The sequence below is a fragment of the Pseudoliparis swirei genome, chromosome 16 (assembly GCF_029220125.1).
Source record: "Pseudoliparis swirei isolate HS2019 ecotype Mariana Trench chromosome 16, NWPU_hadal_v1, whole genome shotgun sequence".
NCBI classification, from domain to species: Eukaryota; Metazoa; Chordata; class Actinopteri; order Perciformes; family Liparidae; genus Pseudoliparis; species Pseudoliparis swirei.
The window spans coordinates 20,789,751-20,812,742 of record NC_079403.1 but is presented as its reverse complement, the minus strand read 5'-3'; the positions used below and the strand labels follow the sequence as shown (position 1 = coordinate 20,812,742).

The 22,992-nt window shown below is 42.8% G+C and overlaps 1 protein-coding gene across 1 annotated transcript in view; it reads right to left on the bottom strand.

Moving 5' to 3' along the window:
* The window catches only part of ascc3 (activating signal cointegrator 1 complex subunit 3), a 169,343-nt gene continuing 146,351 nt past the window's right edge, over window positions 1–22,992 (bottom strand). The window contains exons 35-42 of the mRNA XM_056433517.1: window positions 18,976–19,087; window positions 18,742–18,876; window positions 12,339–12,563; window positions 10,265–10,416; window positions 7,949–8,099; window positions 4,538–4,744; window positions 2,553–2,728; window positions 1–573 (exon numbers count right to left, since the gene is read on the bottom strand). Of these exons, the coding sequence (XP_056289492.1) occupies window positions 411–573; window positions 2,553–2,728; window positions 4,538–4,744; window positions 7,949–8,099; window positions 10,265–10,416; window positions 12,339–12,563; window positions 18,742–18,876; window positions 18,976–19,087 (1,321 nt within the window). The 3' untranslated portion in view covers window positions 1–410. The remainder of the gene's footprint in view (window positions 574–2,552; window positions 2,729–4,537; window positions 4,745–7,948; window positions 8,100–10,264; window positions 10,417–12,338; window positions 12,564–18,741; window positions 18,877–18,975; window positions 19,088–22,992) is intronic.

Sequence of the window (22,992 nt, the reverse complement as noted above, 5' to 3'; positions counted from 1 at the left end):
TTGTGTCTTGGTAAGAGAAAGCTTTATTTTCACGACTATTGTCCATCCGTGATGGTGATAAATACCTGCTGTGACATCTTGGCCAGAAGTGCAACACGACTGAACATTCCTGATTGAATTCTGAGTTAAATTAGGTGAAACCAATAACATGAAAACATAAAACCTTTCTGGTCTAAAGAATCACAAGATATTCTCCGAGATTGCCCATTTCCCACTGATCAGGGAAACCCAAAGTAGGAGATATACAAAAGTCATGTTGTTTTGTGCTCCAATTGACCAGAATGCAAAGCAGAAAGTAGCTAAAGCAGATGGAGATGAGAGAAGCTGAAACAAAGTAAACGGTGCGTGGAACGCCCCGAATCATCACCGACACAAAGGACCGTGAAACAGGACGAGAGCCCCCCCCCCCCTCATCTGGTGCCGCTGGCTTTCCCTGACCGGTCCATCACCGAGTCCGACACCTCCGTGTTGACCTGAGCCGTGATGCTGGCCGCCGTCACGTTCAGGTGGATGTCGTACTGCTGGTCCAGACCCAGGTAGCTGTCACTCATCAGGTACAGTGTGTAGATACACCTGGAGGCACACAGGGGGGGGAATGTAATGACTGAATATATTTCATCCATCATTTACAACACAACACCACGACATCACTGGTCAACATTACCTTCGCATTGAAAATGCGGAAGGTAATGTTTTGATCGCCGTGTATTTATTTTATTGTATGCGTGTTATTCGCAGAAGTAAAAAAGTATTAAACCGAATCGCATGAAATTTGGTGGGATGATTGGTTATTATCCGGGGACCATTTGATTAGATTTTGGGATCGATCGGGTCAAAGGTCATGGTCAAGGTCATGAAAAGGTCAAAATCTTCTTTTTACCATAGCACGGTCAATTTGTATCCAATTGGCATGCAACTAATGCCAAAATGTTCATAATTCAATGCCCAATCTTGTGATATGCGAAGGTATGCGCTCTACCGAGTGCCCGTTCTAGTTCACTATGTTTTTACAAACTTGACGCCACCCATCTTTTTGATTAATTAATTCATCTTTATATTTTTCCTTGCCTGAAAATCTATTAAATTCCACGTACATATAAATCTGCCCTCATCTATGTGTTTTGTTTCTTTGATTTAAAAAAGGCTGAGACACACCCACACACAAAATAAGTGAAATCATTTGGGATGTGTTCCTTCCAGAAAGAAGACGTGTGATGGGGAGAAATCGGAAAGTTGCATAAGCAACGTTTGTTTTCCCCCTGCAGTGTGCCCCCCCCCCCACCCACCCACCCACACCCACACACACACACACACACACACACTAGGTGTTATGTCTATGTATTTTCTTTTGTCTTATAATAAAAAACGTAACCTGCCGGCTCCTGTTTGGTTCTTATTAAACTTATTTGATATCCCTCGTTTGATCTTCTTCCCGGTGGACAACATTGGGTGGAAGGAGAACAATGGTGATATTCTATATTGTTTTGTATTGTCAATGAACCCCGTACACGCTGTCCTGCTGCCGTTTGCTAAAAGCCACAGTGGCCAGCTGTTTTTTAAGGAAATTCTAGAATCTGTTTAAATTTTGTAAAAATAAATGTAACTCTATATTTGTGCGTCACCAGTGGGCTGAGAGCCACAGACGGTCAGAGAGTACTGAGAGATGGACCTACGGGCCGTGTTTCTATCATAATGTTATTCTAATAGAAGCCAGAGCATCTGGAAGTCGACGAAGAACTGGGACGTACATGTGGAAGTGTTTGACTGTGAAGCTCTGACCGCCGTGTTCTGCTACTAATCCACAGTGTTTGTCCTCATGATGCCACAGTTCAACTTTTCCCTTCAATCTTCATGTTTATGGACCTGCAGGTGAATAGGGTAACTATTTTAACCCAATAGATATCACCATGGAACTCCCCCAATACATTGAGAGAATTATTATGAAATATTTAAGTTTTATTTTCTTATCAAATACGTTCTAATTATCATACAGAACACAAATATGAACATTGGCTCAAGGGTCTATTTTGTTGACAAATCGTTGTCAACTATTTATATATTTCTATTTGTATCACTCCGTAAATCAGAAAACAGTCAAAAGCTATTTCCTCGATGTTTTCAGAAATAAAATGTGGTATAAATCCGGCTATAAATGATATATATATATATATATATATATATATATATGAACACACCCAAAGTGGAAAGTCTGGTAAATAAATTATTCCGAGGAAAAGGTCTTTAAAAATAAGTCAAATGTAAGGAACTCCTAAAGACTCTACAGGTGAATAGGGTAAAAAAAAAATCAACTATTAGATATAAACTTGGAGACATTCCAAGTTTAGTATCACGTTATGTTAAAATATGCAAATAAGGCACCACAAGGTGAATTTAGGAGACATTACAGACGCAAATCATTTGGGATGTGTTCCTTCCAGAAAGTAGGCGTGTGATGGGTAGAAATCGGAAAGTTGCATAAGCAACGTTTGTTTTCCCCCTGCAGTGTGTGTGTGTGTGTGTCCCTAACCCCCCCTCTCATCACAGCTGCTCACTTTCCAGTCCTCTCGGGTGTATAGAAGGCCACGGACACGGCCGAGTGGTGGCGCACGTATCCGACCCGCTTGACCGCCAGCAGCTCCTTGCGATCCACCTCTCCCAGGACCAGGAACCAGCCCTCGTCCTTGTTCTTGGGGAACCGGGGCGCCTGTGCCTTACTGTCCTGCTTCCTCTGAAAGAACAGAACCAGCACACAGGCGAACTGAATGAACACGGTCGAGTACATTCTCTCGCTTTGCAATCACTTTGCATATGGGACCATGTAATGGGTTAAATATCTTTCATATACAGCTGATCCGAGAGCAGTCGGCCTAAACCAGCCCACTACTAAATCACTGGAGCGGCCCTTTAAGTATCCACCGCGGCTGAAGGTCAGTATATCTCTGTCAGACCGACCTGCATCTGCAGCCAACATGCAGAAGAACGCCCGCACTACGAAGAGTCAAAAGACTGTCATCATTCATTTGGTGTCAAATCTTAGCGTTATAAATATTTAAAAAGGAAGTATTTCTTGGAAACTGGTCTTAAACTGGTCCGGGTTGGACTTCGCCCTGCCAGATTAAAAACATTGGTGCCGATGCTGACTTGATTTGATGATAGAACCTTAAAGATGTACTTATGTCAGACTGGGGATGTTAGCTGTGGTTTTTCTAATTATTATTTTGTATTTTTTGTTCTGTTTTTTGTTGTTCTTTACCCTTTTATTTCTCCTTTCTCTTTGTATTGTATCCTTACAGTCCTGTCTTGTTAATTTGTAAAATCAAAATAAAGAAAAAAAATGTAAAAGAAAGAAAAAAAGAAGCATTTCTGCACATCTCGTTATTATAGCAAAATACATTTAAGCTAAACAAATAAGAATAAATAATATAGAATGGAAGGTCTGAGAATGAACAGTTTAGTCACATCTTCCAATGCACACAGATTATGTACATTTTGTCTCCGACTAAACGAGTTAAAGAATGAAAGGGTAACTTTGGTATTTTCCCACGTCTCTGTGTCCAAGTGACTAATGGTTAGGGCCACATTTGAAACCGGTGCCAGCAGCTGCTAAACAGGCTGCGATGTAATCACTCACTTTCAATGTAGGGCCACTAAACGTGCCCCACAAGAAGCCGACAAGAGAAATGACTTTTCTTTACCTCTGGCTCTCTGTTGGTTATCGTCATGTGACGTATTGCTGGGAGACAAACGGTGGAAGACGTGAGTGAGAGTTGGAGAGACAGGTGCCAGGGGATGTCAAGAGTGTGTTAAGCGTAGCTTAGTGTTATCCACTTCAATGTCATGGCTGCATATTTATATGATCTCCATAACGTGGATTGTGATGCGAGGATGTCATTAGAGACTTCTCCAAAGCTAAAAACACACAATGACAAACACACCAGATCGAGAGAAAGGTGAAGTAAAAGGTTTCGGTTTCTCTGCAGGACATTTATGATAATAGTCTGACCTGTCGGTGACAAAAAAACAAGCTCTTTTAGGGTCAAGTTCTGCCTTTATGCTGGAGTGGAAATGTCAAAAATCTTGAAAAAAATGGGGGGAAATTAACATTTAAAAAAACAATGATGTTAATAATAACTATCAATATATATTGGGGAAAAAAAGAGAAAAAAATGTTTTCAAAGCTATGCAAAGTAGTACAAAAATAAACAATAAATAAAAAAATCTTTTAAATAAACACAAGTCAAATATTTCTCCCTGCAGATTTTAAAAACAAAAACATTTCAAAAATCTTGGAAAAAATGGGTGGAAAATTGATGGAGAATTGAGGGAAATTAACATTTAAAAACAATTCTGTTCATTAAAACTCAACTATCGATATAAATTGGATCTCCGAAGGGAGCAGATCTTCAACATGTGTAAAATATCTGCTGCGCCTGCATATTTCACAGCACTAAACGTTTCACATGTCAAGTCCTGATATTCTCCTCTTATTCCATTCAATAGATATTCTCCTCGTGTCCTTGGTACTGCGTGTACTGACCCTCTGCTGGCCCAGGTTCATGCGCCGCAGAGACACCTGCAGGACGTACTCCTGGTCGGCGTGGACGTCCAGCCAGCCGCTCGCCTCCTTCGGGTTGGCCCCCGCCGCTGGCAGCGGGCGCTCCGTCTGCTCCTGGCCCCGCTCCCACCAGCCCTTCACGCTCATGTGCACCTGCAGCACGGGGAGGTGACTCAGGAAGGACCAGGCCTAAAGAGGAGGGAGGGAGGGAAGAGACACATCTCTGACACGTGGAACCCAAATGGGACTGGAGGCGGTACTCTCTGTACGCAGCCACGCCGGTTTATTTATTCAGCTTTCAGTCGCAGAGAAGCGACAAAAAAATTTGTGCGACACAACAACTGAGCGGCCACTTCCTCACACGCTGACGTGTTACCATAGTTACCATAATCATGTCCCATACACACATAGATCGCTGACGTATCTAGACAGTTCCCAGTGGTCATCATGTATTTAATATCTCACAGTATCTATAATAACAGAACCCTGTGGCGGTCAGATTGTAACTGGACTGGGACTGGACAGGGTTCATACACATTATTACTAATGGACTTCCAGGACTTTAAACCAAATTTCCATGACCAAGAATTTTTTTTAAATCACGGTGCATACATGAAAAAGTGAGAAACTGTCGGATTTAAACTAACAATGAGAATTCCAAAGCATACAGTATAACCGGAAATGACACAAATGAATGAGATATAATAGTTTGATTAAAGCAAAAAAGATTTTTTTGTCTTTTAAGTTACGGTGCGTTCACTTGCAGCGCGGGAAAAAATATGTATGTAAAATTATGCCGGCTTAAATTTTGAGTGTCATTCTTTTAAAAGCATATGCATTATTTCAAAACTCTGCGTGAATGCAAATATGAATATTACACATTTCCATGACTTTTCCAAAATGATGGGGATTTTTTTTGTTCAAGACTTTTCCAGGCCTGGAAATAACCATTTATAAATTCCATGACTTTTCCAGGTTTTCCATGACCGTACGAACCCTGCTGGAATCTTTTAAAGAGATCTTGGTCTGGTTGTTTAGTCCACTTCAAACTCTCCAAAACCAAAAACCGGCAAATGCACCACAGGTTGAGTGTGGAGACACTTCCCAAACAGAAGAGTCTAGAAACAAACAGCTTCTCTTTATATGTCTTTGGTAAACTGCACCAATACACGAAGAATTATTCAATTCAATTTATTTTGTATAGAGGGCTTTACAATCTGTACACATACGACATCCCTGACCTTTGACCTCACATCGGATCAGGAAAAACTCCCAAAAAATAGAAAAAAAACGTTCACAGGGAAAAAGGGAAGAACCCTTCAGGAGAGCGACAGAGGAGGATCCCTCTCCAGGATGGACAGAAGCAAAAGATGTCATGTGACCAGAATAATTATGTCTCTGGGAATGAGCTATTACGCATCAAACTCTTCATTATATGGATCAACGGAATTGTGATGAATGTTTTCTATTTTTTTCTTTTTCTATTTAACATCTGTTCTTTTATTCCTTGTATGTGTCGACGTACTTGGCTAATAAAACTCATCTTCTCATTTTTTTTACTCGACGTTTGCTCCTACGATGAGACGCTGACTCGGTGTGTTATTGTTGTTGCTGTGTTGTGGACTTGGGGAGTGGGGAAACCGGGCTGCCCTTTGTCAATACCGTGTCGTCTTGCCCGGTCCTGTCGTTTAAACCCAGATCATTCTTACGGGCCCGCCTCAAACCGCGACTAAAGCCCGAAACCTGGATCTCATTATTCTCAACGCTCCGGTATCTCCGTCCTCTCGAGTCCGACACTCTGGTGTCGAGTTTGAACCTCTGATGTGCATCGCATATCGATGACCTCAATCCTCCACCTTTTTTCTGCTCTCCAGCTGATGCTGAGAAATAAATATATTTAGGCTTTTTAATACCTCCACATTAGATTAACCCTTTGTCCTCGTTACTAAACTTCAGTGCCCCAAACAAAGCGGTGCTCTGCTTTTATACCTTTATGCCTTTCTCTCTTGACCTCTGGCACTTTGGGGTCGAGAACATAACGTTTATTCGTGTTAATATAGTGCCACTCTGCACATTAATAACGGTCCTTGTTGAACTTTCGCTCTGTCTGTCTGTCAGTTGTTGACTGCCTGTCTGTTGTCAGGTCTGTGTACGTCTGTATGCTGGTCGACCATTCTCTCTCCCTGCATGTATGTCTCTTGTTGTTGTTTGGCTGTGTCTGCTGATATATATTTAATTTACTCTGCATGCTTTTATGTTCCGTGTTTCTGACATGGTTTTTTTCTCTGTCCATTTTAATATAGTTCTCCCTTATTTTTTTTGTCATCTTGTTTTATGTCTTGTCAGTACTTGACAATGTATAAGAGTATATTCACTATTCTCACTATTAATTGTTTGTGCACCCATTGGAAAGCGTAAATATTGTACAAATATTGTATGTGTAATCTTGTGTTTTTAAGTTTGTTTTATGACATCTGCCTCTCCGGACTACAGATGAAAAAATAGCCTCTTGGCTCATAACTCTGGTATATTAACAGAAATGTTTTTTTATTAATGTGCACTGTCCCTTATCAAATAAACCAAAGTTAAAAGCTGTGGATGATCAGTTTATTTCATCAACATGTTCTTTTTATGATATGAAAGTGGTGTTCGGAGTCTGCCGCTCGTTGGTCTTATGTGCATCTTATGTGTTTTTATGGTGAATTTAACATTTGGCTCAACCCAAAAGCACCCACTACGAGGTATTAGAAAGATAAAGGCACAGAGAAGGTGACAGGAAAAATGATATGTGTGTGTGTGTGTGTGTGTGTGTAGAAGTGCACTGATGGCTGAGAGGAGAAAAGCCTCTCCGGCTCACCCGGCAAAAGCTATTTATGTGAGGATTACTCTCCCTGGGCCAGTCAGGCAGGAACGCTGCTGCACATCTAATTATTTAATTAGAGAGGCCGCCACACCGCGGGGGAGGGGGGCAGGGGCAGTGGGGGTAGTAAAAGGTGGGGAAGGAGGAAAAGCGGGGTACGGTGATTGGGTGAAGCCTACGGGGCCTGCCGCCGCGCCCGGACACTCTCATTACTGCTGCAATTAGCACTTCAATTGGAGCAGTAAACCCCATCAATGGAGCTGTAATTGGGGATCCTGGAACTATCTGGGACCACAGTGGCAAGACTGCTCAGGGCACGTCACTGATAATGGTGTGAGTGTGTGTGTGTGTGTGTGTGAGAGAGAGACAGTGTGCCATCCGTATGCACTAAATGTGGAACTAGATCCTTTTTAAAGATCGGTGGAGTAAAATGGACATATTTTCGTAATCTAGCTGTTTCTTCAATCAACGTTCTTCAAAGTACATATTTTGGCTATTTTGTGTTCCTGGTGTGATACTATTTGGACTCTTACCTCGGCAATCTGACTTGATTCAAACTCCTGACCGACGATGGCAGCGAAAACACTTTCCTTTCCGTCGCAGGCAGCAATCAGCTCAGGTAGCCCTTCGATTGGCAAGTTGAAGCCTCCCGTGTTGCTCCTCCCCTTCCTGTTTGCCCATTTTCTATGGAGTAAGAGAGGAGAGGGGTACATCACAACCAATCCTTTCCCCCGTCTCTCACCACAGGGACCCTATCGTTCCATTTTCATTGAGTTGGAACTCTATTGTTCCACTCCTTAAGGACGTGGGCCTGCACATCCTTATGGTGGGTGCTTCTGACATTAACTCACGAGGTCCTTTATGTGGCTGTTTATGAGTTTGAGAAACTTCTACTTCGAGAAACACAAACTAATTGTGCTCCCGATAAAGAGTCCTGTTTGATGTTACAGCAAGCAAACAGTATTTCTGTGTGAGTAGTATTTTACCAGCCACTTCCACATCACCTTACACAAACTGAAATTGGCATTTCTAAGAGTTGCATGTGTTATAAAAAAAAATCCACATTTAAATACTTGAAATTAGACTAAATAAATGTCTTTGAGTAGAGTGAATGGACTCTTGTTTTTTTATTCTCATCAGTTAAACGAGTGGTTCTCAAAATAATCATGCTCCACCGGCCTAATACAATTTTAACAAAATGATCCATGTAGAATTTGTATCGGAATACATTTTTTGTGATTGCTCTCTGTGCTTTTTCTAAAAATGTAATACAAAAAATTGCAATTACTTTAAAATAAACCAGATTGCTAAATCAAGACAAAAAAATGCAAACACGGTTCTATCTGGGCAAAAAAATTGTTTTACACAGCATATCCTTTCTCTAAAACAACAATAATGTGCAACCTGTGCAAAATTGAATGAGTGGAGATACGTGTGAGCCATCGAGTGTTATCAGTATTAGTGGCTGCAATGAACCGGCTTAACGCCACATGGTGGTATTCGGTTTATTGTCATTGACTAGAGTACAGGTACAAAAGCAACAAAATTGCAAGAAAGGGTGGATGAAAGATTACAGCATAACATGAGGGGAGAGAGGCGAGAAAAAAAAAAAAACCCAGCCTATGCTCCTAGAGGGGTACAGTGTGGGAGCAGGAAAAAACACACCTTAGCACATACATCTTAAACATGACTTGCAACGAGTAGGAAGGGGGGAGGGGAGGTAAACCAAAGACTGGGTGATCTAAGTCCAGCCATTGGGGGCAGAAGGTAACCAGCACAGTCCGGCAGCCATCACGGCGCCAGCCACAGACCCCGTCCTGTCACACTGGGGGCACGAAGCAGGCGAAGGCGTGGGATGGGGGGGTGGGTAGTGAATGCAAATCAGTGTGTTGAAGTTCGTGTGTGGGTGGCCTGGTATGTCGTCCTCCCCCAGGCCACAACAGACAGAGTTCTCAGACCGCAAGATGGTCATTGCCATGGAGATAGCCTTGAAGGGTCCTGGGGAGAAAACAACCACAGGTGTCTGTGGATAGGGGGAAGGGAATGAGAGAGATTCTCGCTTAAGTGATCTTCAGGGGAGTTGTTGTTCCAGTAACGGCCTTGGCCAAGGCCCGTTCTGGTTGAGGGAGCCGAAAGCAGATAAGATTGGGATTGTTTGGTCTTCCAGTAGATGCATTCATTTTGCGCAACTACTATCCCTCCAATCTTCTCCCATTTCCCAATAGGTTTTCAAATCGATCCAATTTCATTTGCAGAGCCGTCAGCTTCTCCACGATGTTGTCATTCTGGCGGTTTAATGCCACAGTCTGAGTGCCAACAACTCTGCCCAACGCGTCAATCATGTCGGGCAGCCTTAGGGGTCTTTTAACAGCTGTCACCGTATCCTTAATTTTCCGATAAGCCAGGGCAGCGCCAAATCCAAACAGCAGAAATCCTGTAATCAAAGTTCCGAAACGGTAGATGTAGATGTCTTCTACGTCCTCCACGGTAAGGGCTGCTAGGCACAAGACACGCCACTTCTCGTACGCGTCCATCGTGTAACCAGCAGCAAACGTCCCGGCAGGACAGGCAGGTTCCCCCGAACCCGAGCTTCTCGTCGAGAAGACGGTGTCAATTGCGTTGAGAGACCAGTTGATCAGGTCCATGGTTTTTAGTTCGAAGAGCGATGCGGAAAGAGTCTCTCAAGTATAAGACAAGACAAGACGATAGGAGCCAAGCAGGGAAGGTCATGGGGAGGAGAGGGAGAGAAAAATGCGACCGCCTTCGGAGAGAGCCAAACAGAGAATGTGGCGTTCACTGACTGTCAGCGCGGCTGGGAGAACGACACGGGGCAGATCTACCGAGCGTACCTGAACAGATAGAGGTCTTGTTGTTCAACATGTGGCAGCGTCAGTAGCGAGGAGTCGTGCAGCCAGCGGCCCTGGATGATCATCTGCACCAGGTTGCAGATGCTGATGGCCGTAACGAGCCAGCCTTCATTGGCAGCTACGTCCAGCATCGCCTGATGGGAACAAAGGACAGACTTCAAGATGACTCTCTTGTTGATGCCACCTCATGCTAGTTGGGTTTGATTTTTTGTGCTGCTCTTTCACTCTCCGACTGTGACAATCATCCGAGTTCATGTGTTGCAATTAGATACGCAATGCTGAAGAGCCAGAGTGTAGTTAATGGGAGGCTAGCTGGCAGTCATGGACGACATGAAGCCCAACCTGAGACCTGGCGACAGTCCTTCAGACATTCACTTCCACGTACAGTGTAAGCATCAATAATACAACAAAAATATACATTCATTCAATAAAAAAAACACCATAAAGAAATCAGAATCCTTTGAGTAAACGGTAGCAGCAGGACACCAAAAAAGTAACCACATCCATGAGCCCCATGCAATAGCACTGCCAGATACAAAGCATGGAAAATCACAAGCACATGTGCACACACACACACACACACACACCCACACACACCGTCCTGAGCTGTGGACAATGGCTTACAGACGTTAAGACATGGTCCTAACTTCAAACAGTGCATACAAAGAGCATAAACAACCCTGGGATGCACATGAAGTTACAGTAGGATAGTTAAAGTAATGGCGTTATGTTTGGGGCTCTATGGATTCTGTTGTTTAAAACCTTGTGTCAGACAATGAGAATGCTGGGTGTTGGATCCAACCTGTGGGCCCCGTGTTATTTATGAGATGGATCACTTACTAATGTTGAACATTCCCCTTATTCTCTGCTTCGCGTACAGCACAGCACCGTGCTCTCTTCTGCGATGCATAACTCAAATCTGTTCGTTGCGTTCCTCTCATGCTGCTATTATTAGGTGACCGTTACATTCATTTGAATAAGTTAAGAGTTCACGCTTCTAAACTTCTTTTGTTATTCTGATGAAACACCATAGTTCGGAATATACAGTGGACCTTTTATGATGACAAAATCAAAAAAGGAATCCCTGAACATCAGGAGACTTAATCAATAGTCGTATCGGAGGATCCTACTTATTAAAACCATGTAAATGCTCCGAAGCGGTAACGGACAGCATTTCATACTACTACTGGGTGCACACAATCTAAATGTACAATCATTAGTTATGAACCCAGAGAAACTAACTACTCACTAACAGCAAGGCAAAAGGCACAATTCAACCCAACTGCTAAAACTCAAACTGCTGACGCCATCTTTTGGTACAGCGCCACTAATCGGGGGCTATAGAACAACTCATATATTTGTTTCATTGCCAGGAAACTACAAGGAGAGTAGTGGCAGCAGCCATTCTAATAAGCGGTCAGCTGTCGCAACTCTCGTGCTCATTTCAGTAGATAGCTCGACAAAACAATACATGGCATCTTTGATATGACGTCAACACTCTTCACATTCGGTTGATAATCAGAGTTTATTTACTGAATGTTTTAAACTCAAACTCCAGATCTTACACGATGCACCTTTATTAAATTCCCTAAATACCAGTATCGAGAATATATAACATAAACTAATCTAAATCTTCTCACCAAAATCACTAAATATGTATCTTACAAACTGGAATAACATGCGCAACCTAGTTACTTGGGTTAAATACAAGCTGGGAGTCTCGGGCTCTGCACTCTCCCTGCTCAAATCTGACCTCAAGGACCACACATGCAGTGTAACTGTCTGAACCTTGAGACTCACAACTGGTGCTCCTCAGGGTTCTGTTCTGGGTCCCCTTCTCTTACCATTGACAGCATTAGGAAAGCAGAAACACTACACATCTTCTAACAGAGACTGATAACTAATATATTCAGAATACTTGTTCTTTATATGTTGAAGCAGTTCAGCATATATGATGACGTTATTGTAATTATCTTTTGCACTGTATCCACATAGCTGAGTACAAATATTTGGATGAAAGTGTCAGCTAGATTAATTAAATTTGTTTGAATCCTACCTGACAGATTCGGATCGTGTTGTCCAGTACCGTCTTGGTATCGGTGGTGTAGTCAGGGCACGGCAGCGCGGCGTGGCTGAAGTGGGCCTGCAGCAGCAGATGGGTCTTGGTGTGGGCGCTGTCGTAGGAGCGCGGGTTGACCTGCAGGGGGAGCTGCTGAGCCAGCTGGCTGTTCAGCTGGTCCTCATTGTGTCTGACGGGAAGCTCGGCATACTCTTCTGCCTCCTGCGGGACAAAGATCAAAAGTGAAACAGGAAGTCCAAAGCAGGTTGTGGTCAGACCTTTCAAATGAAATTACAGGGTTCAATTTTAAAAGATGTGCCGACTATGATTATGTCACAGGGCTGTTGCATCCAACCTGCATGTGCCGCCTTGTGACATGACTTGGGTATCACGATGTTCCTCTTTTATGGAACCAGCTTCCATCTTCAGTCCGGGAGGCAGACACAGTCACCTCATTTAAGAGTAGACTGAAGACTTTCCTCTTCGATAGCGCTTATATTTAGGGCTAAATCAGGGCTTCCCTGGTCCAGCCTCTAGAGATGCTGCTATAGGCTTATCGGCTGCTGGGGGACGTTTTAGGATACACTGAGCACCTATCTCACTTCTCTCTCTACCTATGGATGAATTTTCATCTCTCCAATGCACAGTATTAACTCTGCTTCCTCTCCGGAGTCCTTGTGACTTCACGTCTCATAGGGTCCATTGGACCTGGCTGGGTCTGATGCCATGGTCCTGCTGATGCCCCTTCCACTCCTCCTCTCTACCTCCATCTGCCTGATGGATCATGGAGGTCTGGATCGTGGTCCATGCCTACTACCAACTATTCATACACTCTCTTATACTCATTGAATGTGTTGTTACTCTGTAATGATTCCTTCTGTACACATGACATATATTGCTTCTGTCCATCCTGGAGAGGGATCCTCCTCTGTTGCTCTCCTAAAGGTTTCTTCCCCTTTTTTCCCCGTAAAAGTTTTTTTTCTATTTCTTGGGAGCTTTTCCTGATCCGATGTGAGGTGCTGGGACAGGGATGTCGTATGTCTATAGATTGTGAAGCCCTTTGAGGCACATTTGTAATTTGTGATGTTAGGCTATACAAAAATAAACTGAATTGAACATAACAGAGAGCAGCTTGGTCATACAGTGTTATTGAGTGTATATGATCCTGAAAAATAAACCTCGCTCTCTCAAATGCCAATCTTATCCATTCTATGGAGCTCTGTTAGAGAGCATCAGAGTTCATTCTCAGCTAAAGAAAAATAGGAGAATGTTCAAAGCCTTTTCCAAGACCACCCAATACTTTGCAGTTGCATTTACCTCCCCGGTGTTATGGTTTGGAAAACAAAGACGGCAGAGGAATCTTTTCACTAGAGCCGATGACTTTGGGAGGGATCTTTTTGAGAATGCTGAACATTGAATCATAAAGACTACACTGGGTCACCGGATGAGTGAATTGATGATGATGATCCATCCGCGTCCTCTTTGTGCTGAGGCGGCGTGTTTGCATCTTTGTTTGTGGCTGGGACATGGAGAGATGTGCGGACACGCATACCTCCTCTTCGCTAATTCACTTCAGTTCAACTTCGGCTAATGTAGCCCCATCAACAGGCTACGGTGCATTTGTCATAGCCTCCCCCCCCCGGCCTGGACCGTTAAGGCTCCATCCATCACTGACTGAAGTCGGTGTTTAAGAAGCTAGGACCTGAAAAAGGACCTGGGCGGGGGCTGGGATGAGGGATAGGAGGAGTGATTTATCTTTCAGTGTCACTGAGTCTGCATATGGATGTACTGGAGGGAGCGGGACTATAGAGGGGGTAAAGGGGGGGGGGGGCAGGCATGGGAGAGAGTGGAGCTTTGAAGCAATAATTGCAAAGAGAAAACAGAAAGAGGGGAGCAAACAAAAAGGGAGGGACGTATACCCCGATGAAACAGATTGTTGGAGTCAGGTCCACAGATTGACTGCTACAAAAAAAACACATTATTACAACCGTTTCAATATTATATGATAAAGAAAAGTTGCAGACTTTGTCAACTGGCTTGCTGTTCAAACTAGTTGGCTAGTCAGTCAGTAGTGCTTAACAAAGTATGTGTGGGGAACACAACGATATCACTGGATCATAGTCCGACAGAGCAAGAGAGAGAAGAGGCCAGAGGATCTGACGAGTTGTAAACAAGCCGATTCAGATTATAAAACCCTTCATTTGGAGGGAGAACTGAGTGTGAGTGCACCGGTAATTAATGTAATAATACCTCATTGCAAAGCAAAGCCGATCTGCTTCCAGGAGCCAGATCCGAGCCACCATCTGATTATTTTCGGCAATTTATTAGGTCTCAATCTGTGCTCACTGATGTCTCGACAATCAGAGCCAATCAGAGCCAATCAGAGGCAGGATCAAGAATGGGGACGAGAACTTCCTGTGCCAGAACCAGAAAAACAACCAATATAAAATGGCCACGAAAAATGCCAGTCAGCGTTGATGAGACGGAAGCAGCAGAAAAGAAAGAACCATCTCTAAATTGGCTTATATCTTCATTTTACGTGGCAATATATTATGCTAAGCAAAGTATGAGAGGTCGAGCTGTTTTCTCTAAATCAGTAAAATGATTTCTTTTCAACATGTCTGATAATCTTCTTACGCTGTCGAACAGGTGTGAGTGATCTCATAAAAGTCCTTAGCTTGGTGAGCACAATGTCCTCTCAGTCTTACAGATACATGGAGTTCTCGGAGATGCCTCTTTCACCTTTATATTTCTATGAGTCACCAAATTAATTAAATTAAATTATTTTTTTATAGCCCAAATTCACAATGCCTCAGAGGGCTTTACAATCTGAACACATACGTCATCTTCTGTTCCGGACCGCACATCGGTTGAGAAAAAAAATGTTTAAAAAAAAACCTTCACGGGGAGGAAAGGAAAGAAACCTTTGGGAGAGCAACAGAGGAGGATCCCTCTCCCCGTATGGATAGAAGTACAATAGATGTCATGTGTCTGACCACAATGTCAGGTTCTCCTTTCTGTAAAACCCAACACGTTTGATACACCTCGTGTCTCGATGCAGCTCGTCTTGGGAAGCAGAGGACAAACAGAGTAGCAACAAAAACAGACACAAAGACGGGCTGAGTGGTGCACGGAGAGGAAAAGAAGTGTGTGAGGGGGGTGGGGGGGGGGGAGGAGGTGGTGTTGCAAAGAGGTGTGAGTGTTGCCCATTAGTGGCCACACTGCAGTAATTAGGGGGAACTGGAGGAGCATGCCGGTGCTTTGTAGCTAACAGAGGAGGAGTGGACAGGACGGCGGGGTGACTGGCCTATTGTATCGCAGCCCTGATGGGGAGGGAGGCGGCTAAGCATGGCATGCTTTGTGGTCTGCTTCCAACTACAACGTGTGCAGAGGAGAGTGATGGGGGGGGGGGGGGGGGTCTCGGCGTAGCCTCCCCACCATGTGTTCGCATCATTATTTAAATCAGGTTCAGCCACTGAGCTCACTGGACTTCCAGCTGTGTGCTCAAAGTAGAACACAATAATCTATCTAACTATCTAAAAACACACATGTAATAAATAAAGTGTAAAATTGTAAAAAATATGTTATTTGGCCACAACTTTGTTCCACAATGAATGTCTCTACTCACAGGTATTGCGTGTGTATCAAAGCCTGATATATCTTCTCCCTCGGTGCCATAGAGTTCCATCGCCGTCCAAAAGACGGATGCCAAATTTCCCCTGCATGACACGGCTCGGCTCAACTTGCTTCCGGTAACTTTTTTTCACATAGCAACCCCTCGTCAGAGTGTCGCTGTGAAACATTTCTGTGGAATTGTCTCCCAACGCAACACAAACGCACAAACGCAGCGTGTTCTCTCGCCGGATCCTTTCATCGCCAACCAACCGGAGGAACATCTGACTTCCTTAGGCTGGCTGTGATTTTCTTTTCTCTGTCATGTTATGGATGGACTTGTTAACAGAATTATTGGGCAGGCCTTGAGTTGGTGAGTATGAATGTTACGCATTTGTATGATGTACACTACCGTTCAAAAGTTTGGGGTCAACCAGACAATTTCGTGTCTTCCATGAAAACTCACTTTTATTTATCAAATGAATTGAAAATTGAATAGAAAATATAGTCAAGACATTGACAAGGTTAGAAATAATGATTAATATTTGAAGTATTAATTTTGTTCTTCAAACTTCAAGCTCAAAGGAAGGCCAGTTGTATAGCTTATATCACCAGCATAACTGTTTTCAGCTGTGCTAACATAATCGCACAAGGGTTTTCTAATCAGACATTAGTCTTCTAAGGCGATTAGCAAACACAATGTACCATTAGAACACTGGAGTGATCGTTGATGGAAATGGGCCTCTATACACCTATGGAGACATTTCATTAGAAACCAGACGTTTCCACCTAGAATAGTCATTTACCACATTAACAATGTATAGTGTGTATTTTTGATTAATGTTATCTTTATTGAAAAAACAGTGCTTTTCTTTGAAAAATAAAGACATTTCTAAGTGACCCCAAACTTTCGAACGGTAGTGTATTTCTTGAGGATTAAAGTTTAAATACCCCTGGAAGAAGAGCTGTTGCAACACAGTAGCTACTGGGGATCTGAATAAGAAACACCAGGTATGTGTGTATGAACCGGTTGGTGAAAATAGTCGTGAACCTGTTTGAGTAATGTTTGCTAAAAACTACAGAAGCAAACAGTTTTAGGAAATAACTGAGCCGTGACTTATTTTTTATTAGAATGTTATATTACTCATATTCGGGTAGTTCTTTTTTCCAATGGTAAATGTTTTTAATTTTAAATCTGGATCCTTATCCGCATCAACACACACATGGTGACAGATGATCAAGGAACAATGTGAGGGTCCCAAGACACAGGATGTTACAGTATGTGTACACATTGTAAAACCCCCTGAGCAAATGTATGATTTTGGGCTATATTAAATTAATAGACTTGAATTGCATTTAAACCCAAAACATACTTGATTTTTATTTACTTATGGTTCTTAGAACGAGTGATGAATTGCACAATGAAATAATATAAATGAATACATATACAAACTCAACCCCCCCAACTGACAGGTGTGAATCCACCATGTCTCGTCTTGACCCCTCCAATCACAAGTCAGAGTATGGATGACCTTGCCGCTGGGTCACTCAAGGTCAATGAGCAAAAGGAAGAGGGCAACATACCACACGACAGACTGAGGAGCTAATGAAGCGCAGACTAAGGTGCTAATTTGATTGGAGTGAAGAGTGTGTGTGTGTGAGCGTCACCATTTCCTGATGACTCTCAGACTCTGATGTTCTGTTGCTGATCACTGATTTTCAGTGGTATTCTACAAAGCTGCAAATGTACTGCTGTGTCACACAGCAGCCTTTATGAAAAATTATTATTACAATTGCCATTTACAAACGAACATGAAATTTGTCCTCCGTCAATTCTAAGCATAATTAATTGATTGTTTTTTTTGAGCAGTGGGCTGCTGTGTCTTGCTCAAGGACACTTTGAGATGCGAACCGTGGTGACGCAATGCTACACTAAACACTAAGCACTTGTTTATATAGTATTGTCTTCTTTTTCTGTTGCTTTTACAATTAATGCCTATCTTTATTTTTGTATGCACATTTGATTGACTTTCACTTAAAACCAATACACTTGTGCACAAAGCATTTCACATTGCATGAGAGGAATTTGCAACGCTGACTGTCCACAAAGGCGGCAGCAAATGGAGCGGTGAGAGAGTCCCACATCTATTTATGAGGTAATCAAGGCAGACTCTTACAATCCGGATCAGGTTCTGCCCTGGTCTGGATTCAGGTGGGAGAGCATTGGTGTATGTCCTCGTGCTTTGTAGGCTTCTACGTATTCACGTAAACATACCATGTACATATCAGCTGTGAGCTCCAGATCAGACTGATCTTAAAAAGATGGGTTAGTCGTACTTGCTATCAGAAAACACACATTTTATATTGTGATATTTAATAGAAATGACTTTCAAGTCATCTCCCACCAGTCGTCTGCCACCTTGTTTGGGTTTTAGTCGTTTCTGGTCTATTGTGGGCTTTCAGAGCGAGTGACAGGATTAAATAGAAATAGGGCTTCCAACAAAAGTTCAACTTGAGGAATGTTCTCATAGAAAATGATTAAATAAACCGCTTGCCTTGCTGAACCCTTAAGACACAATGTCATGGACGTATATTGCACATGAATAGATATTGAAATGCCATTTTTGGCCCATTTTGACAGCCCTATTGTCCATCACTGAGATCATTTTTATCACCGACAAAGTGCCTACAAGGTGTGAATCAAGAATTATAAATATTTCTACAAGTTATTTACCAGTTTAAAGTGAGCAAAACGCTTTCATTGTGCTTTTCACAGTGTGCAACTCACCGTCAGAATAGAGAGCAACTCTTGAATGGGCATCTCCGCCTTCAGGCGCTCTTTAAATGTGCCGATGGTCTGATGCTTCAAGTAGTAATAGGATCCGATGCGACCGTAGGTCAGTGGCTCAATGGTCCGGTCATCCTAGAGCATTAATGGACAAATGTGGTCAAACTAGAACCAGATCCCATGTTAAACATATCTGTGTCATATCACTGACATCAGAATACTACACCCACTCACCTCCTTTATCTCGATGCAGTAAGAGCACTCCAGCTCCCGCAGGCTTTTCTGGACGAGCTTGGACAGGAATTTGTTAATGGACTCGTGGCTGACGTCTTCTAGGCTGTAATAACTAAACACAGCACAAAAGGAGAGTTATTGATGGAAAAAAACACAGAAGAAATATGATGTGCGTTTGTTCTGTTGAACAGAAAACTTGTGTTGTCAGAAATACTGTACTGGACATTTTCAACATGTGCCGACTAATGATTCGGGGGAGTGCAAGCAGACACATATGCTGCAGGTTGAATTCCACAGCTTGGGCCATAACTCCTCACTGACTGTTTACAGGGGAGCGACAGAGTATCCTGGTGGAGGGTTTTAGTTGAAGGCGGAGTCGCACCATTTCGACACATGGATTTGTAAGCTGAGCTAATCACAAGAGGGAGCTAGCGCAGCTTATTTGAGCGTAGCGTAGCTTATTTGACGTAGCGTAGCCGATTTGAGCTGTGGCAGAAGAATAAGCGTCTCCAAAACCGTGGCAGGGTTCGCAGACAGTTCTGAGACAAGGGTCCTCAATAAGTTGTACAAACACATCTCCTGAATAAACTGTGAACTTCCCGTCTGTCTATTGTGACCTCCGCTAGCATATTACCAAGTGACCCCGCACGTTAGCGGTTAGCTCCCCAGAGGCATTAGCTCACCAACCGGCCAGTTGTCACTACATGACCGAGCTTCTGGGCCATCTATTTCACGAGTATGTTGAATTACCTTCACTGGGCCACTCTGTGTGACCACTACAAGTTGAACCAGTCTGTGATCCTAAACAAGTTTTGAAGACAGACAAGAGGGACATTTCCATCACCCCCCCCCCCCCCCCCGCAGAACGACATTTTCGGTTATCAGTCAGTCGCACGCAATTCCAGGATGCTTTATTTTCATTGGTTGCTGGATTAAATCTTACCCAGATACAACAGATATGTTTTTTTTCTGATTGGCTATTGTGTAGCCCATTTCTTTTTTTTAATTGAATAGCCGAGAGTCTTTTTCAGCGTGAGAAATACGATGTGTGGCGGGAGTGCGTGACTTAAGACCGAAATGCGTGAGTGTCACGCTCAATGCGTGACGCTTGAGAGCCCTGTATTATAAAAACAGTGCTAAGATGAATACTTAGAATAAAAACCAACACAGGGCTTGTCCATCAACCGCTGAAGTAACTCAAGTCAATACAGAAATGATGTAAAGCAGTCAAAGACATGAATAAAACACTGTAGACCCCTGAGCACTGGTAAAAACATAGGCTACACAATACTATCGGGCTCCATGTGAACATCATATCCCGGATACGATAACGTACAGGTTAAGAACAAGCAAAGAGATGGGACTGGAGTTTCCCCTCCTCAATGATGTAGCACTGATGACGCAACCTCATTAGGGCCTAATGAAACACAAAGGCAACAATGGAGTCAAATGTCTCGTCACTACGGCCTCTGTACAGTGTTGCTGGTTGTAATCTGGTACACACTGTTGTGGTGTGAAGAACAGCGACAGCCTGAAAGTATTACCTGGAATAAGACAACCAGTGGCCAGACGAAATAGGTTCCATGCTCAGCGCTGCTTAGTAAGAGTTACCACATGAGGTTCAGCCGGGAAAGAAATGAAAGACACGCTTCATTAGCTCATGATGTCAATATTTGTGCATGGTGTATGCAAGTCAAATAAAAGAGCAAAGGAGACCTGGTTTCAATAAAGTTGGTCAAAACGGATGCCAAATATCCTAAAGGTATGTTTGCGAGGGTGAGAAAAAAACAACAGTGTGATATAAGTAATATGTCTGGGTTAAGTTGGAGAACCGTTTATAGAACATTACTGCTGGTTCTTTGTGCTCTTTGAGGACCATCTGGTTGTTCTCAAGTATCAGCTGATGATGGTCCTTTGTAATTTGCTGTATACCTTTTGGTTTGAGACCTTCCTTTTGTTTGTTACAGAAAGCCAAGATGAGATACAAATCTGATATTAGAAACATATACAGGTCATTAAACTGCAACTGTTATTGCCACTAATTCTGACTGGAAACACTTGTAGGGACAGAGCAGACGATCTGCAGAGGACCTTTTTTTTCCCGAGTCTGTGGTGGCATCAGCCATCTTTTATGGAATGGTCTGCTGGGGGCAGCAGCATCTCGACGGCCGACGGGAAGAGACTGAACAGACTGGTACAAAATACCCATAGATCCAGTGGAAGTGGTGGGAGAGAGGGCAGACTGATGGCTAAGCTCTCATCCCTGATAGACAACACCCCCCCCCATGCAGTACAGCTGTGCAGCTCCTTCAGTGACCAGCTGCTTCACCCCACGGTCTGTGAAGAAGTGATACCACCGTCCTTCCTTCCTGCTGCTACAATTCCTCACCCATTAATTCATGTGCAATTTAAATCCAATGTGTCCACTGTGCACTATTAATAACCATTCATTTATTATTATCTATTATACCTATACTGTGTGATTATTATATATTTATTATACTCATTTGTATCTTGATTTTCTACCTTGTTTGTTCATTTGCACTTTTTAAAGAAGAAGAATGTATACAGTATATGTACATGCTATTATATAAATTATTGTTTATTTATTGGTGAACTTCCTTCAACTTCTCAAGTACGTGCTGCTTCCATGACATATTTTGTTGGTGCATTTTCTTTAGAAAAGAAGAAAATATAAACGGGAATAAAATGTGTTATTACCCTGAGAGCCCGAGGATTAACCACCTATATATGTCAATGAACAGAGAAATCAAAGGAAAAACTACCCAAGTGGAGCCTTAAGTGTAGAGTTTAAAAGAAAGAAAGAAAGGATGAAGCAATAGTAGCGAGGATGACTACAAATAAGTCAGGTAACAGGTGAGGGGGGAATACTAGATTACAGTCATTTAACAGTTTTCTGCATAATGCATAATCTTGAGAAGAAATTGCCCACTTCTCATATTACATTAAAACAAACGATATCTTCATGATCATCATACAGTATAATTTATTGTGCAGTTGGGAGCAGGGCGGGGTAATCGCAGCCTCACTTGTGGGCTGGAAGCAGCCGTTTAGACGGGTAATAGTCCAATTTAATGGCCGTTTAATGTTAAGTAATTCTTTCATTCCCATCACTCCACATGTTAACAGCACGTGGTTCGAAGCGCCCGAATGTGTTTTTTACTGAACACATTTCACGGATCTGTACTGGTGGCAGGGGCCTGTCTGATTAAGTCATAGCCATTAGCATCATCACCATTAGGCTCCTGATGGCGCGGGGAGTCGGGCCTGTGGACGTTTACGATGCCCATGGGACACCGGGCCTGTGTCTGTGTGTAATTGGGTGTGTGTGTTTTGTGGGAATCAAAGCATGAAAGCACCGGTGATAGATCATCAGATATAAAACACACAGCTGCGTGGAGATAGCGGTGTCAGGGGGTGGGGATCTGTGCATTCAGAGGCAACATTTATGACGGAGACCATCGTCTGCGTTAACATGAAGCTGAATTTACAACTGTTGATTAAGGAGCATGCAATACAGGCAAAATATGTGTGTCGTACTGGAACCAAATAATTTTTTGATTTAATGGGAGACCTGTGGGTCTACCTTCGTGTCAACTGTAAGTGCGCGTAATGGAATATGAAGTCAGTCCAGTTTACTGCACCCATGTTGGCCCTCTAACATTTCTGTTTTCTTTGCACTCCGTTTAATTCGTCAGCTATTGAAGAATCTATCGAATCGTTTAAAAATCCACCATCCTCTGATACAGGGGACAGAGGTCCGCAGCATTTCATCGAATCTAAATCCAGTTTCAAACCAACTCACCAAATCTAAAATGTTCTCAAATCCGCTTTATGTCTTTACTTTCAATATTTTTAAGTAACTAGTTAAAAATGACAAAAATAATCAATGATTTGTAATCAGCTTTTGTTAGCTGAGCAGGGACATTTTTTCTAATTAATGTTCCCAACCGGAAGAGTACAAACTAAAAATGAGCAGCAGCAAATAAGAAATGA